Source organism: Corvus moneduloides, chromosome 4 (assembly GCF_009650955.1).
Source record: "Corvus moneduloides isolate bCorMon1 chromosome 4, bCorMon1.pri, whole genome shotgun sequence".
NCBI classification, from domain to species: domain Eukaryota; kingdom Metazoa; phylum Chordata; class Aves; order Passeriformes; family Corvidae; genus Corvus; species Corvus moneduloides.
The window spans coordinates 73,978,399-73,996,107 of record NC_045479.1 but is presented as its reverse complement, the minus strand read 5'-3'; the positions used below and the strand labels follow the sequence as shown (position 1 = coordinate 73,996,107).

Genomic DNA, 17,709 nt, shown 5'->3' with positions numbered 1-17,709 from the left:
CTCGGAGCAGAACATTCCTGCCTTTTTTTTGTTTTCTCCCCTGCACCAGAATATCCCAAATTTTGAGCATTTCCATAAAAATCCCAGAGCTGGCCCAGCCTCTTTTCCTCCTTTTTTTTTGGTTTTGAAATTTTCCCAGCTCCCGATGCTCCCAAATTCCCGATTATCCTGAAATCCCGGCCTTTGATATTTCCTTGGATCCTTTTCATCAGCCTCCCACGCTCCGGAGCTGGAATTATCCGCATTTCCTACTTTTTTTTGCTTCCTGACCTTTCCAGCAGGGGAGGGGATCCGGGAATGTTTCCGAGCTCCTTCATTCCCACATTCCAGAGGGGGAATTTTTTGCCCCGGTGGATTTTTTTCCCCCCTCTCCTGATTTTTGGGCTCCGTGTCCTTAAAAAACCCTGGAATTTTGTGAATCAGGATCACGGAATGGTTGGGATTGGATCATCCCATTCCCACCCCTGCCCAGGGTAGGATTTTTCCTCATTCCCAAAGAAAATCATGGAATTGTTGAGGTTGGAAAAGCCCTTGAAAACCACCACGAGCCCATATTCCCAAATCCATGGTTTTTGAGCATTCCCAGGGATTTGACGCCACCACTGCCCCTTCCAAAGCTTCCCAACCTTTTCCATGGAGCAACATTCCCAAATATCCCATCGAAACCTCCCCAGGGAATGCTGGGATCCCACCTGGATCAGTTATTCCTGTTTTCCCTTTAATAAAACTTCCGGACAACGACAACATCCGGCATGAAATCCTGGAAGTATCCACGGATTTCCAGCCACGTCTGCAGCCCAAATCCTGCCAGTTCCCACCCGGATCCTCAAGGAATCATGGAATCCTCATGGAAGTGGCCAAAGTTCTCCACAGGCTCCTCATGGAAAAAATTCCAGGATTTAAACCCTCCCAGGATGAGAGGAGACAAAAGGCTGGAAATTCTGGATTTTCCTCTGGAATTCTGGTGGAATTTTCCCAATCCCAGCCCCGGAGAGGTTGGATCTTGCCCCAAACTGGGCAATTTCCCAGCCTGGCACTGGGAATTGCCTCATGGAGTCATTCCCGGAATGCGTTTCATGGCATCATGGAATCGTTGAGGTTGGAAAAGCCCTTGGAGATCAAATCCCAGCATTCCCAGCATTCCCAGCATTCCCAGTTCTGCCATGGCCGCCCCTGATCCAGCTCCTCCACATCCACAGGGATCTGAATCCCTCCAGGAAGGAATTTTCCCGGTTTCCAACCTCAGCTGTGCCTGTTCCAGAAGCTGCTCCTGATTTTCCGGGAAGAATTCCTGCCAGCACCTTCCCTAAAGGAATTCAGGGCTGGAATTGGCACCGAGGGTGGCTCGGGAGAGCTCCAGGAGGGACAATTCCCAAAGGGAATGTGGGGACTCCAGATCCTCCTGATCCACACTTGGAGAGTTCCAGATCCTCCTGATCCACACCTGGAGGACACCGGATCCCTCTGGATCCATGACCTGGAAAACTCCTGGAAGCTCCATGACCTGGAGGACACCGGATCCCTCCTGATCCACACCTGGAGAGTTCCAGATCCTCCTGATCCACACCCGCAGGACACCGGATCCCTCTGGATCCACACCTGGAAAACTCCTGGAAGCTCCCGGTTCCTCATCCCGGTGCTGAGGCTCCATCGGGATCTCCAACACCTGGAGATTCCTCCCTTCTCTTCCCATCCTTCCCCAAGAGCCTCATCCCGAGGGAACACGGACAGGAGGAGAGGGAACGGCCTCGGGCTGGGCTGGGGGAGGGGCAGGGTGGATTTTTGGGAATTTCCCCATGGAAAGGGCGCTCAGGCCTTGGCAGGGGCTGCCCAGGGAGCTTTGGAGTGCCCATGCCTGCAGGTGTCCAAGGAATTCCTGGAATTCCACTCAGAGCTCTGGGCTGGGGCCAAGGTGGGGATGGGCCCAGCTTGGACTTGGGGCCCTTGGAATTCTTTTCCAAGCGCAGGGATTCCGAGGAGAAGCAGTGACAGGCACATGGGAAGAGCTCTGGCATTTTGGGAAGCCTCAGGAAGCTCCAGAGCTGGAGCGAAGCCTCTCCCTGGGCAGAGCAGGGACATTCCCGGTGTCACACTGGCCCCAAAAGGAAGTTCAGGGAATATGCGAGGCTGGAGCTGGGAAATTATCCATGGAAAAGGCAGAGAGGAGGAAAATCCTGAACTTGGATTCCACGGACAAAAGGAGCTCCCAGAGGGAAAGGGACAATTCCCAGTGGGGAAAGAAGAGCTCAGGGAATTCCTTCAAGAGCTCCTGAACCCATTGGAGTGAATCCAGAGGAATCCATGGAGCTGCTCCAGGGCTGCAGCCCCTCTGGAGCCAGACTGGGAGAGCTGGGAATGTTCCCCTGGAGAAGGGAAGGATCCAGGGAGAGCTGAGAGCCCCTTGCAGGGCCTAAAGGGGCTCCAGGAGAGCTGCAGAGGGACTGGGGCCAAGGCATGGAGGGCCAGGAGCCAGGGAATGGCTTCCCAGTGCCAGAGGGCAGGGCTGGGTGGGAGATTGGGAATTGGGAATTGCTGGCTGGGAGGGTGGGCAGGCCCTGGCCCAGGGTGCCCAGAGCAGCTGGGGCTGCCCCTGGATCCCTGGCAGTGGCCAAGGCCAGGCTGGACATTGGGGCTGGAGCAGCCTGGCACAGTGGGAGGTGTCCAGAGGTTGGAATTGGATGGGCTTTGAGGTCCTTCCCAGCCAAAGCAGCCCGGGCTCCTGGAATTCGGGAATCCTTGCCCACGGAATGCCGGCAGTGCCTCGGGAAGGGCCCGCGAGCCGCCCCGGGCTGGGCAGGGGCTGCCAGGGATCCGTGCAGGGAGAGGCCGGGAAAAGCGGGATCTGGCCCGGGATCGGGGCCGCGGGAGCTTTGCTGGGAGCCGGGCAGGGATCGGGAACGGCCTCGTGGCTCTGCACAGCTCCTGCCCGGAGGCAGCGGGGATCGGGATCTGCTGTGGGAATGAGGCCGGGAAAAGAGGGAACGGCCTCGGGCTGCGCCGGGAGAGGGGCAGGGGCAGATTTGGGAATTTCCCCATGGAAAGAGCCTCCAGCCATCCAAAATCCCTCCTGGCTTTGTTTTCCTCCAGGCAGAACCTTCTCCTGTCAGGACAACCAGGACTGGGAATGTCCCAGGGCTCCTCCCGGCTTTCCATGGAGACAGAGCCTGAAACCCTCAGCAGGAAGAAAATTGGGATCCGATTCCCTCCCAAAGCACGTCAGGCAACACAGAACACAGGAGATTCATCCCAAATGGAATCCTGGAATGGGTTGGGTGGGAAGGGACCTCAGAGCCCCTCCAGTGCCAGCCCTGCCATGGCAGGGACACCTCCCACTGTGCCAGGCTGCTCCAGCCCCAATGTCCAGCCTGGCCTTGGCCACTGCCAGGGATCCAGGGGCAGCCACAGCTGCTCTGGGAATTCCATTCCAGCCCCTGCCCACCCTCCCAGCCAGGAATTCCCAATTCCCAATCTCCCATCCAGCCCTGCCCTCTGGCACTGGGAAGCCATTCCCTGGCTCCTGTCCCTCCAGGCCTCGGCCCCAGTCCCTCTGCAGCTCTCCTGGAGCCCCTTTAGGCCCTGCAAGGGGCTCTCAGCTCTCCCTGGATCCTTCCCTTCTCCAGGGGAACATTCCCAGCTCTCCCAGTCTGGCAGGATCCATCCCAATCCCAATACTCTGCACATTTCCATTGGAATCCAACTTTCCATGATCCTTTTCTAGCCTGGATCCAATCCCTGACCATCCCCTGGAGCATTCCTTGGATTTCCTACTGGAAAACCTTTTTTCCACCTTTCCAAAATCCAGCCTTGTCCTGTTCCCACCAATCCCAGCCAGCACGGACTCAGGACACTGCAAATCCCATGGGAACATCCCATGGGAACTCCTCCAGCCAGGAAAACCCCTGAAGCACCAACAAATCCAGGGAATCTCCTTGAATCCCATCATGTTCTCCATGGGACGGGGCAGCCACAATTCCAAGGGGATTCACCAGCACTGGGAGAGGCCACACATCCCAAAATTCCTGGGAAAGGACCGGAATTCCATGAGGATTTCGGGACTCACCTCGATCAGAAAGTCCCCCGTGCGCAATCCCGCTCTCCAGGCGACTCCTTCCACATCCACGGATTCCAGGTACTGCAGTGCTGGGAATGCCGGCGTGGGCGTGAACTCCTCGATTGGGGTCTCGGCTGGAAAACACAACGGGAGGGGGAAATTCAGGGATTTCCAAGGAAATTCCACAAGGGAAGGCCCAGCCTGTCCACAGCATTCCATAAAATCATGGAATTACGGGGTTATTCAGGTTGGAAAAGCCCTGGAGTCCAACCATTCCCAGCACAGCCAAGGCCACCCCTGATCCATGTCCCCAAGTGCCGCATCCACGTGGAGCTGAAATCCCACCAGGAATGGGGATTCCACTGCCGTGCCAGGGCTGGAGAAGGCTTCTCCAGGAATTTTCCCATTATCCAACCTGGAGATCCCCTGGAACAGCTTGAGGTTGTGTCCCCTTGTCCTGTCCCTGCTCCCTGGGAGCAGAGCCCAATTCCCACCTCGACGATGGAATCCAAGATGGAATCAATGCCGGAACCAATGAAGGAATCAACAATGGAACCAAGGATGGAATCAATGAAGGAATCCAAGACGGAATCAATGAAGGAATCCAAGATGGAATCAATGATGGAATCAACGATGGAATCAATGAAGGAACCAATAATGGACTCAGAGATGGAATCAATGAAGGAATCAATGATGGAATCAAGGATGGAATCAATGAAGGAATTCAAGATGGAACCAATGAAGGAATCAAGGATGGAACCAATAATGGAATCCAAGATGGAATCAATGATGGAATCAATGATGGAATCAATGAAGGAACCAATAATGAACTCAGAGATGGAATCAATGAAGGAATCAATGATGGAATCAACAATGGAATCAATGAAGGAATCCAAGATGGAATCAACGATGGAATCAATGATGAAGTACAAGATGGAATCAATGATGGAATCAATGCTGGAATCAAGGATGGAATCAGTGAAGGAATCCAAGGCTGGAATCCAAGGCTGGAATCCGAGATGGAATCAATGAAGGAACCAATAATGGACTCAGAGATGGAATCAATGAAGAAATCAATGATGGAATCAACAATGGAATCAATGAAGGAATCCAAGATGGAATCAACGATGGAACCGATGAAGGAATCCAAGATGGAATCAACAATGGAAACAATGAAGGAATCCAAGATGGAATCAAGGCTGGAACCCAAGATGAAATCAATGATTGAATCAATAATGGAATTAATGATGGAATCACGGAGCCATCTGGGTTGGAAAAGCCCCTGGAGAACATCGGATCCAACCATTCCCAGTGCTCCCAACCCCTCCTGCCCTGCATTCCCAAGTGCAGCACCCACAGTTCTTTGGACGCTTCCAGGGATGGGGACTCCACCAATTCCCGGGAAAAATGCACCAGCTCCGACCCTGGGACAGCCTCGGAGCCTCCTGGGCTCACAGAACTTCCAGATCCATGTGGGAATCACAAGGTCTGGGAATTCTCATCCACTTGGGATGGGAACAACATCCTGGAACAAAGCCAGGAGGGAAAAACTCCCTCTTCCCATGTCTTTTCCCAGGAAGTGAAGGACAAATCCCATTCCTGGCTGGAAAAGCTGCTCCGGCCATCCCAGAGAACCCCATTCCCACAGAGGGAATGTCCTGGGAGCTGTGTCCAGCACGAGTTGGAGAACCAGGGAATGCTTTGGGTTGGAAAATCCCTTGCGGAACATCGGATTCAACCATTCCCAGCTCTTATCCAGGTCCCCAAGTGCCACATCCACATGGATTTCAATCCCTCCAGGAATGGGGTCTCCAAACCTGCCCTGGGCACCCATTCCAAGACTTTTCCATGAGGAATTATCCCAATATCCAGCCTGAATTTCCCATGGCCGCCAACCGTGCCTTTTCCAGAGGCTGGTCCTGGTTTTCCAAGACGGAAAAGCAGAGACCTGCTCCTGCTTTGGATAAGGAAGCAAAATTCCTTTCTGGGATTTACAGGACTGGAATCACCTGAAACGGATTCAGGAGAAGCTCCAGACAGAAGCTCCTGGATTGTGATGGGCAACAAAAATCATGGATAGGTCAGGACAGGCTTCCCAGAGCAGCTGGGGCTGCCCCTGGATCCCTGGCAGTGCCCAAGGCCAGGCTGGACATTGGGGCTGGAGCAGCCTGGCACAGTGGGAGGTGTCCAGGAGTTGGAACTGGATGGGATTTAAGGTCCCTTCCCACCCAACCCATTCCAAGATTCCATGGATTAGGTGGCTAAAAACTCCAGCCAGGCACCAAGTGCCACATCCCGGAATTCCTCGGACACCTCCAGGGATGGCGACTCCAAACCTCCCCGGGCGGTTCCAAGGCCTGAGCGCCCTTTCCATGGGGAAATTCCCAAATCTGCCCCTGCCCCTGCCCCGGCGCAGCCCGAGGCCGTTCCCTCTTTTCCCGGCCTCATTCCCACAGCAGATCCCGATCCCCGCTGCCTCCGGGCAGGAGCTGTGCAGAGCCACGAGGCCGTTCCCGATCCCTGCCCGGCTCCCAGCAAAGCTCCCGCGGCCCCGATCCCGGGCCAGATCCCGCTTTTCCCGGCCTCTCCCTGCACGGATCCCTGGCAGCCCCTGCCCAGCCCGGGGCGGCTCGCGGGCCCTTCCCGAGGCACTGCCGGCATTCCGTGGGCAAGGATTCCCGAATTCCAGGAGCCCGGGCTGCTTTGGCTGGGAAGGACCTCAAAGCCCATCCAATTCCAACCTCTGGACACCTCCCATGATCCCAGGCTGCTCTGGCCTTTCCTTGGGCACTCCCAAGGATGGAGCAACCACAGCTTTTCTGGGAATTCCATCCCAACCCTTTTGGGCTGGATCAAGAGAATCAGGAGGAATTTTCATCCTTACAAATGATCCCAAAAAATTGAATTTTTAGGAGCTGACGGAGCCCAGAGCTCCGGGGTGACCCCAGTGGCCTCTCCTTGGATGTCCCTCCAGCAACATTCCCAACGTCCCCCTCCCTTCCTGCCAAATCCAGGCCTCCGATTCCACCCAGATCCAAGACTTTTCCTCCTTTATCCATTTATTCCCATCTTTTAGGCGGGATTTTTCCACTCCAGCACGGATCACACCCAGGGAACCTTTCCCTGACATTTCTCCATGTGCTGAAGCATCTCAGATGCTTCCCACCAACGGCTTTCCACGATTTCTGCCTTTCCCGAGAGAAGCGGCAAACAGTTGACAACTCATCCCTATTTTTAGACATTCCAGTGGAACATCGGAGCGCTCTCCAAATCCTTCAGGATCCTTCCAGGATTTCATCTCCCACTGTGCCAGGCTGCTCCAGCCCCAATGTCCAGCCTGGCCTTGGGCACTGCCAGGGATCCAGGGGCAGCCCCAGCTGCTCTGGGCACCCTGGGCCAGGGCCTGCCCACCCTCCCAGCCAGCAATTCCCAATTCCCAATCTCCCATCCAGCCCTGCCCTCTGGCACTGGGAAGCCATTCCCTGGCTCCTGGCCCTCCAGGCCTTGGCCCCAGTCCCTCTGCAGCTCTCCTGGAGCCCCTTTAGGCCCTGCAAGGGGCTCTCAGCTCTCCCTGGAGCCTTCCCTTCTCCAGGGGAACATTCCCAGCTCTCCCAGCCTGGCTCCAGAGCGAAGCTGATCCAATCCTTTCTCAGCCTCTGCATTTGCTCCAGGATTTCCACGCCCTCCTGGTGTCGGGAGCACCGGAGCCTCCCCTGCCTCTGGAATCCTGGAATGGTTTGGGTGGGAAGGGACCTTCAATCCCATCCCATTCCAGCCCTTGGACACCTCCCGCTGTTCCAGGCTGCTCCAAGCCCCGGCCAACCCGGCCTCGGGAATTTTTCTCCCACGGTTGGAGCCCCGGGGATGGAGAAGGAAGAGGAGAAGAACATCCCTGCTCCCGGAAAATCCTGGGAATCCTCATCCGCCTCTCCCAAAGCTCAGCCATTCCCAAAACCACCTTGGGATCAAACCATCCCAGGCAGATCCAGGGAAAGCTCCAGCTCTGGAAATCATGGAAAATCCATCCCCAAATGCCCTCCCAGGGAGGAAATCCAATGGGAGGAGTCTCCCATCCATTGGGAAAACCAAATCCAAAGGTCCGGAATTAAATCCGGGAAATTCCTGCTGGGAATGAGGGAAATTCCCTGAGCAGGAGGTTCAGCCTTTCCCACCAAAGCTCCGGACTTGGAATCCTGGGAAGCACCATTGGAACCCCCTGAGGAGCCACCATGGCTCTGGTTGGGGAATTGGGATTTCCTGGACTTCAATTCCTCCACAGTTCCCAGCTGGAATTCCAGGTCCAGCTGTGGGAGAAGTTCTTGCAGAGCTGGGTCACCAGGAAGGCCTGGGAGCACCAAATCCCATCCTGAGGGACCAAAATCCATCCTGGGAACACCAAACTCCTTTCTGGAGGCACCAAAATCCATCCTGGAAAACCAAATCCCATCCTGGAGGTAACAAAATCCATCCCGGGGAATCAAATCCCACCCAGGGGGACCAAATTCTATCCAGGAGGATGAAATTCCATCCTGGAGACACCAAATCCATCCTGGAGAATCAAATCCCATCTTGAGGGAACCAAGTCTCATCCTGGGAACACCAAACCCAACCTGGAGATACCAAATCCCATCCTGGCGAACCAAACTCCACCCCAGACAACCAAATCCCATCCTGGAGATACCAAAATCCATCTTGGGGACACCAAATCTCATCCAGGGGGACCAAATTCCATCCTGGAAGCACCAAATCCCATCCTGGAGAACCAAACCCAACCTGGATACACCAAATCTCATCCTGAAGGACCAAAGCCATCTGGGGGAACCCAAATCCATCCTGGAGAACCAAATTCCATCCTGGAGGCACCAAACTCAATCCTGGGAAATCAAATCCCATCCTGAGGGAATAAAATCCCATCCAGGGGGACCAAATTCCATCCAGGAGGATGAATTTCCATCCTGGAGACACCAAAATCCATCCTGGAGAACCAAATCTCATCTTGAGGGAACCACGTCCCATCCTGGGGGGCCAAATTCCATCCTGGAGAATCAAATCCCACCCTGGAGGCATCAAAATCCATCCAGGAGAACCAAATCCCATCCCGAGGGAACCAAATCCCATCCTGGGGAACCAAATTCCATCCTGGAGATACCAAATCCTGCCCTGGGAACACCAAACCCAACTTGGAGGCACCAAAATCCATCCTGGAAGTACCAAATCCTATCCCGGGGAATCAGATCCCATCCTGGGGACACCAAAATCCATCCTGGAGAACCAAAATCTGTCCTGAGGGACCAAACCCATCTTGGAGGCATCAAAATCTATCTGGGACACATCAAACCCAACCTGGGGATACCAAATTCCATCCTGGAGGCACCAAATCCTGTCCTGGAGGCACCGAACCTCATCCTGGGGACACCAAAATCCATCCCGGGGAACCAAATCCCATCCAGAGGGACCAAATTCCATCCAGGAGAATGAAATTCCACCCTGGAGACACCAAATCCCATCATGGGGACACCAAACCCAAACTGGAGACACCAAAATTCATCCTCGAAACACCAAATCCCATCCAGGGGGAATCAAATCCCATCTTGAGGGAACCAAGTCCCATCCTGGGAGACCAAATTCCATCCTGGAGGCACCAAATCCCATCCTGGGAACATCAAATCCAACTTGGAGGCACCAAAATCCATCCAGGGGGACCAAATCCCATCCTGAAGAACCAAATCCCATCCTGGAAGTACCAAATCCCATCCTGGGAACATCAAACCCAACTTGGAGGCACCAAAATCCATCCAGGGGGACCAAATCCCATCCTGGAGAACCAAATCCCATCCTGGAGGCACCAAATCCCATCCTGGAGAACCAAATCCCATCCTGAAGGCACCAAATCCCATCCTGGAAGAACCAAATCCCATCCTGGGGACACCAAACCCAAACTGGAGGCACCAAAATCCATCCAGGGGGACCAAATCCCATCCTGAAGGCACCAAATCCCATCCTGGAGAAACAAATCCCATCCTGGAAGTACCAAATCCCACCCTGGGGACACCAAACCCAAACTGGAGGCACCAAAATCCATCTTGAGAACCAAATCCCATCCTGGAGGCACCAAATCCCATCCTGGAAGTACCAAATCTCACCCTGAGGACACCAAACCCAAACTGGAGATACCAAACTCCATCCTGAGGGAACCAAATCCCATCCTGGTCAGCCCTGGCGTGGTCAGGGAGTCGGAGCAGATCCCATTCCATGGATCCCATGGATGATCCCATGGATCCCATCCCATGCCAGGACAAGTGACTTCATTCCCAGCCAGGCTCAGCGGGGAAAACCATTCCCGAATAGTTCAGGAAAGAGGGAATTGGTGCCGGTTTGGGAATGGGGTTTGGATTTGTGGTGGGAAAAGGGATAAAAGTGGGAGATTGGAATTATCCCGGATGTTTGAATTATCCCTGACGGAGCTGAGGCTTTTCCTGCTCCTCATTCCCAATCCTTGGGCTGCTCCATTCAAACCCGGAATGGTGGAATTCCCATGGAAGTTGTGTCCTAAGGATGCCAAAATTCCAGACTTTGCAGAGCCTCGCCCCCAGTTTTCCATTGGATCCCCAGCCTTCCCATAGGGATGAGCCGTGGAATTTGCATGGACACCTCCAGCCGCAATTCCTGCTTTTCCTGAGAGTCCCCAGGTGTCCCAAAATTCCTCTGGACAAGGCTGGAAAAGCAGCCGGGAGCTCTTCCCATTCCAGGACGATCCCAAAGCTTTGGGAAAACATTCCCCGTTCCCAGAGTGGATCCTTGAGCTCTGCCCATCCCACCGGGAATGGGAAGGGGCTCCGGAGGTTTTGCCACATGGAAAGGGAAGGAGGTCAAAGGATCCATTGATTCCATGGATCCCGGCAAGCTCCGAGAATTCCCAAAGGATCCATTCATTCCATGGATCCCAGCAAGCTCCGAGAATTCCCAAAGGATCCATTCATTCCATGGATCCCGGCAAGCTCCGAGAATTCCCAAAGGATCCATTGATTCCATGGATCCCGGCAAGCTCCGAGCTCAGGGAATTCCCAAAGGATCCATTGATTCCATGGATCCTGGCAAGCTCCGAGCTCAGGGACTTCCCAAAGGATCCATTGATTCCATGGATCCTGGCAAGCTCCGAGCTCAGGGAATTCCCAAAGGATCCATTGATTCCATGGATCCCGGCAAGCTCCGAGCTCAGGGAATTCCCACCTGGAATATCCGACCTGGCCCAGCTCAAGGCCGTTCCCTCTCCTCCTTTCCCTTGGGATCGGCTCCTTCAGGAGATCCACGGGAAGGAATCATCTTGGGAATTTCAGGAATAACCTGGTTCTCTCCAGCCAGCCAAAGGGAAGCTCATCCCATCCAGCAAATCCTTGGATTCATTCCCTTCGTTTGGATTTTGGGCCATATCCTTGTTATCCGTATAAAATCATGGAATCCTGGAATGGGTTGGCTGGGAAGCTCATCCCATTCCATGAGGACATTCCACGATCCCAGGCTGCTCCCACCTGCCCTTGGACACTGCCAGGGATCCAGGGGAGCCGCAGCTTCCCTGGGAATTCCAAAGGGATTGGACACAGGGAAAGCCCAGCTCCAGGAGCTGCAGGGATACGGGAATATCCTGGATAAACGGGAATGACTCCGTCCGATCCCTTGGATAGGACGGGATGTTCCCCTCGGGAATCGGGAGGAGCCGGAGGTGGGATGGGCTGGGAAGGACCCGGCGTGGGCTCAGCCTTTTCCCTGGAATTGCTCCCAGGGATGGGCACGGAATCCACCCTTGGCGGGACTGGGGAAATTCCAGGGAGGAATTTGTAGCAGGAAGAGGAAATTCCTTCAAGGATCATCCCAAAATCCACCCCCCTCCTTTTGCCAGGGATGCAGCTCCGGCCCCTCCCTTTTCCAGCCCCTTTTCCTGCTTTTCCCTACAGGCCTGGAGTGGTTTTCCAAGAAATTCCAAAGGCAGCGGTGGTGACACCGACGGGGCCAAGCAATTCCCAGTCTAAAATCCATGGAATACCGGGATGAGGGGCTGGGAGCCATGGGGGGGTTTGCAAGCCACCTCCCTAACTTGGGAATGCTGCTCCAGAGGGAGCATTCCTAGATCCCGGAGCTTCCATGCCTTGACCCCTCTGCATCCACGTGTCCTGCAGAATTCCCGAATCCCACAGAATTCCCGGATGCCACAGAGCCACACACCCACTCCGAGCTCTTCCCTCAGCCTCAGCGCACGAAGGAAAACCGGGAATGGCAGGAGAGCCGGGAAGGGGGGAAAAAAGGGGGGAAATAACCAAGGAATGGGATCGAATTCCCCGGTTTTTCCAACACAAAGCTGCAGGATTGATCCGGGAAAAAAAAAATCCATGGATGCCATTTTGAGCCCTGAAGTTTCACTTCGTGTTCCACGGATGGGAAAATCCATCGGGAATGGGAGAGAGGGAAGAAGCCAGAGCAAGATTCCCACCGGGATGCAAAGAGCCCCTGGGAGAAGGGACAGAACGAAGGAAATCCGGGAATTCTCCTGGAAAATCCCATTCCAGCCCGGCTCTGCAGCCACACCACGGAAGGAGCAGCTCTTCCCAGTTTTCCTCCCACATGGAAAACTGCGCCGCTGTCCCTCTGGCTCCCGGGAATGCCGGGGGTGGAGAAGTCTCTCCATCCGGAGCTTTTCCTGCCTCCTCTTCCCTAAATCCATTGGAACATTCCTTAATCCCCAAGGGACTCAGTTTTTGCAGTAAAAAGGTGGAATTCTGGCCAAAGGAGCCACGGGAAAATCCCAGGGAAGATCCCGGCCCTGGGAGCAGCCCTGGATGTGCCGGGAATGAGCTCCGGGGTGGGAGCAGCAGGAAAACCTCTCCTGGTTTTCCCAAGGGATCCCAAAAAGCCCCCAAAACTCTCCCTGGCCAAAATCCAGGGAAACGCTCCGAGGATTCCAACCCCAAAAAGCCACGGATGGAGCTGGGCAGGGGCCGTTCATTCCCGCAGGGAAAAGGAGTGAAAATTCCCAGGAATTCCAAGCAGCATCGGCACCAAAAGCCCCGGCAAGTGGGAAAGGACAGGACAAAATGAGGGAAGAAAATCCCTTTGGAGCCCGCCAGGATTGTTGGGAATGGGGCTCCGGAGCAGAGCAGGGGCCGTTCATTCCCTCAGGGAAGGGAACTGAAAATTCCCGGGAATTCCAAGCAGCATCCACACCAAAACCCTCCCAAAATCCAAGAGAGCCACGATGGCCCCAGGACACGGCACAGAACTGGAGCGAGCCGGGGAAGAGAATCCCTTTGGAGCCCCCCCGGATTGCTGGGAATGGGGCTCCGGAGCCGTTCATCCCTCCATGGAAAAGGAGAGACAATTCCCAAAAATCCCAAGCCACCACCAGCACCAAAACCCCGCAAAATTCCCAAATTCCACCCCAGCCCACGACACCGACCAGGAGTGAGCTGGGGAAAATCCCTCTGGAGCACCCCCAGGATTACTGGGAATGTGAATCCCGAGCTGAGCAGGGACCGTTCGTTCCCTCAGGGAAGAGAACTAAAAATTCCTAAAAATTCCTAAAAAATTCCTAAAAATCCCTAAAAATCCCAAGCAACCACAAGCAGCAGCACCACCAACACCCCCCCCCCCCCCCCAAATTCCGAGACTCAGCCCCGGGACACGGCACGGACCCAGAGAAATCCAGGGAGGAAAATCCCTTCGGAACCGCTGGGAATGAGGATCCCGAGCCGAGCAGGGGCCGTTCATTCCTCAAGGAAAAGGAGCGACAATTCCCAAAAATTCCAAGGTACCACGAGCAGCAGTGGCACCAAAACCCCCCAAAATATGAGAGAGCCACGATGGCACCGGGACACGGCACAGAACCAGGGAGGAAAATCCCTTCGGAGCCCCCCAGGGCTGCCGGGAATGAGGATCCCGAGCCGTTCATTCCCTCAGGGAAGCAAACTGAAAATTCCCAAAAATCCCAAGGCACCACGAGCACCAAACCCCCCCCAAATTCCGAGACGCAGCCCCAGGCCACGGCACCGACCCAGAACGAGCCGGGGAAAATCCCTTCGGAGCCCCCCAGGATTGCTGGGAATGGGGCTCCGGAGCTGAGCAGCGGCCGTTCATTCCCTCAGGGAAAGGAGTGACAATTCCCAAAAATTCCGAGCCACCACGAGCAACATCCCCAGCAAAATTCCCGGGAAGTCTTTAATGGCCCCAGGACAAGGCACAAAAGCAGGGAAAAAAATCCCTTTGGAGCCCCGCAGGGCTGCCGGGAACGAGGATCCCGAGCCGTTCATTCTCCCAAGGAAAAGAAGCGACAATTCCCAAAAATCCCAGCAGCACCAAACCCCCAACATTCCAGCCCCCAGCCCAGCACACCGACCCAACCCAGCCCCGCCGCCAACGCCGCTCCCACCCGGAGCGTGACCGCGACGCCTCCCAAAAATTAAACCCAAAATCCCAAAAAAACCCCTTAAAAAACCTGGGGGGAAAAAAAAAAAAAACCCAAACCCGGGATCCCTCCTCACCTTTGGCCCCTCGCAGGACGAAGCCGAAGCCCTCATGCTCCCGCTTCTGCAGCACGGCCGTCTTCTCCTCGATGATGTAGTCACTGGGCAGGAAAGAGCACAAGAGAACGATGCCAGGGTTAGACTTCAGCACCATCGCTGCCAGCCGGGGGTGGCCCTGGCACCAGCCGGGGGTGGCCTTTGTCACCAGCCGGGGGTGGCCTTTGTCACCAGGAGACCTCTTCGCATCCAGCCGTTCATCTCCGCAGGGATCCGCTTCCCCTCCCTCTCTCTCTCTCTCTTTTTCTCTTTATTCCTTTTTTTTTCCCCTGGATTTTTTTTGGGGTGGTTTTTGGTTGGTTTTTTTTTTTTTTTTTCCTCTCGCGGTTGTCCCCAAAGTCACACCAAAAAGACGGAAGCGACTTCGCCTCGGCGTGGAGGAGGAGGAGGAGGAAAAGGAGGAAAAGGAGGAGGAGGAAAGGAGAGAAGAAAGAAAAAATCTTGGATCCCCCTGGTGCCCACCGGGCCCCCTCGCAGTCACCTGCAGAGGAATGCAGGGATACGGAGCCCTCGCGGGAATGCAGGGATCCGGAGCCCACGCAGGAATTCGGGATCCGGAGCTTCGCCCGTTAAACCAAGGGCTCGGCCATCAGCAATCGGCTCTTCCCACACTTCCCAAGCGCCTCTCCCGCGGGGCCAAAAAAAAAAAATCGGGATTCTTGGATGCAAGCGGCGGTGCCTCCTCGCTTGTTGGCCGGGCAGGAGCGGGGCAGAGTTTAAATCCTCATCCCGGCGGATTTGCTCCCAAAATTCCTTCTCCCCCCCTTCCCGGGGCGTTGCTAAGTGACGGATTGCCAGGAGCGGGGGGGATGCATCCTTGGAAAAAGCCGGGAATGATCCAGCGGCGGATGGACGGATGGACGGAGGGATGGAGCCCCCTCCCCAAATTCCCTCTAGGAGCGGCGGGAGGGGGAGGGGCAGGGGGCCGCTGGTCCCTCCCAGCAGAGCCGCAGGGGTGACATCAGAGCCGGGATAATCCGGGAGCGCCGGGAAGGAGCTTGGGAAGGAGCCGGGAAGTGGGAGCCAAAGCGGGAGTGGAGAGGAGGGAGCGGAGAGGGGAGGGATGGGAACGATGGGAGGGATGCGGAGGGATGGGAATGATTGGGAATATTGGAGAGGGCTGGGGAGGGATGGGAACGATGGGAGGGGTGGGGAGGGATGAGGGATGATTGGGAATATTGGAGAGGGATGGGGAGGGATGAGGAGAGATGGGAACAGTGGGAATGATGGGGAGGGATGGGAACAATGGGAAGGATGAGGAGGGATGGGGACAGTGGGAATGATGGGGAGGGATGGGAACAATGGGAAGGATGAGGAGGGATGGGGAGGGATGGGAGGATAGGGAAAGATGGGAATGATGGGGAGGGATGGGGACAATGGGAATGATGGGGAGGGATGGGGAGGGATGGGAAGAGATGGGGAGGGATGGGAACAATGGGAAGGATGAGGAGGGATGGGAACAGTGGGAATGATGGGGAGGGATGGGAACAATGGGAGGGATGAGGAGGGATGGGGAGAGATGGGAGGATAGGGAAAGATGGGAATGATGGGGAGGGATGGGAACAATGAGAGGGATGGGGAGGGATGGGAAGAGTGGGAATGATGGGGAGGGATAGAGAGAGATGGGGAGAGTGGGAATGATGGGGAGGGATGGGGAGGGATGGGGAGGGATGGGAATGCTGGGGAGGGATGGGAACAATGGGAGGGATGAGGAGGGATGGGGAGGGAAGGGAGGATAGGGAAAGATGGGAATGATGGGGAGGGATGGGGAGAGATGGAGAGAGATGGGAACAGTGGGAATGATGGGGAGAGATGGGGAGGGATGGGAGGATAGGGAAAGATGGGAATGGTGGGGAGGGATGGGAACAATGGGAGGCATGGGGAGGGATGGGAAGAGTGGGAATGATGGGGAGGGATGGGAACAGTGGGAATGATGGGGAGGGATGGGGGCGGTTGGGAACAACGGGAAGTGGTTGGGAGCGTTGGGAGGGATGGAAAGAGATGGGGAACAATGGGAATGGTGGGGAGGGATAAGGAATGGTGGGGAGGGATAAGGAATGGTGGGGAGGGATGGGGAGAGATGGAAGCAGCAGGGAAAAATGGGGAGGGATGCGGAGAGACTGGGGAGATGGGAAGGGATGGGGAATGATTTGGAATACTGGAGAGGGATGGGGAGGGATTGGGAGAGAAACAGGACCAATGGCAGGGATGGGGAAGGATAAGGAATGCTGGGGAGGGATGGGAGTGACTGGGAACGATGGGAGCAACTGGGAGGGACTGGGAGAGATGGGAGCGATGGGAACAATGGGAAGTGATTGGGAGTGTTGGGGAGGGATGGAGAGAGATGGGAACAGTGGGAATGATGGGGAAGAATGGGGAACTGGGAATGCTGGAGAGGGACGGGGAACAGTGGGAGCAACTGGGAGGGATAGGAAGGGATGGGGAGGGATTGGGAGAGATGGGAGCAATGGGAACAATGGGAATGATGGGGAATGGTGGGAATGATGGGGAGTTATGGGAATAATGGGAATGATGGGGAGTGATGGGAACAATGGGAATGATGGGAACAATGGGAATGATGGGGAATGATGGGAATAATGGGAATGATGGAGAACAAAGGGAACAATGGGAATGATGGGGAGCAATGGGAATGATGGGAATGATGGGGAGTGATGGGAACAATGGGAATGATGGGGAGCAATGGGAACAACGGGAATGGTGGGGAATTCTGGGAATGGTGGGGAATAATGGGAATGATGGGAATGATGAGGAGTGATGGGAACAACGGGAATGATGGGGAACAATGGGAATGATGGGGAATGATGGGGAACAAAGGGAATAATGGGAATGCTAGGGAGCGATGGGAACAATGGGAATGCTGGGGAATACTGGGGAGCGATGGGAACAATGGGAATGCTGGGGAATGCTGGGGAGTGATGGGAACAATGGGAATGTTGGGAAGGGATGGGAAGGGATGGATGGGAGGGGTGGGGAGCACTGGTGGCACCAGAGCACCTGGAACTGGCAGTGGGAATTCCCCATGGATCCGTTCCCAAGGCACGGGAAGGGACTGGAATTCCACTGGGGAAT

General features: G+C 55.3%; 1 protein-coding gene across 1 annotated transcript in view; it reads right to left on the bottom strand.

The window, feature by feature from the left end:
* SHANK3 (SH3 and multiple ankyrin repeat domains 3) overlaps window positions 1–17,709 on the bottom strand; it is a 172,801-nt gene that overhangs the window by 34,992 nt on the left and 120,100 nt on the right. The window contains exons 17-18 of the mRNA XM_032107021.1: window positions 14,581–14,663; window positions 4,061–4,185 (exon numbers count right to left, since the gene is read on the bottom strand). Coding sequence (XP_031962912.1) covers window positions 4,061–4,185; window positions 14,581–14,663 — 208 coding nt within the window. The remainder of the gene's footprint in view (window positions 1–4,060; window positions 4,186–14,580; window positions 14,664–17,709) is intronic.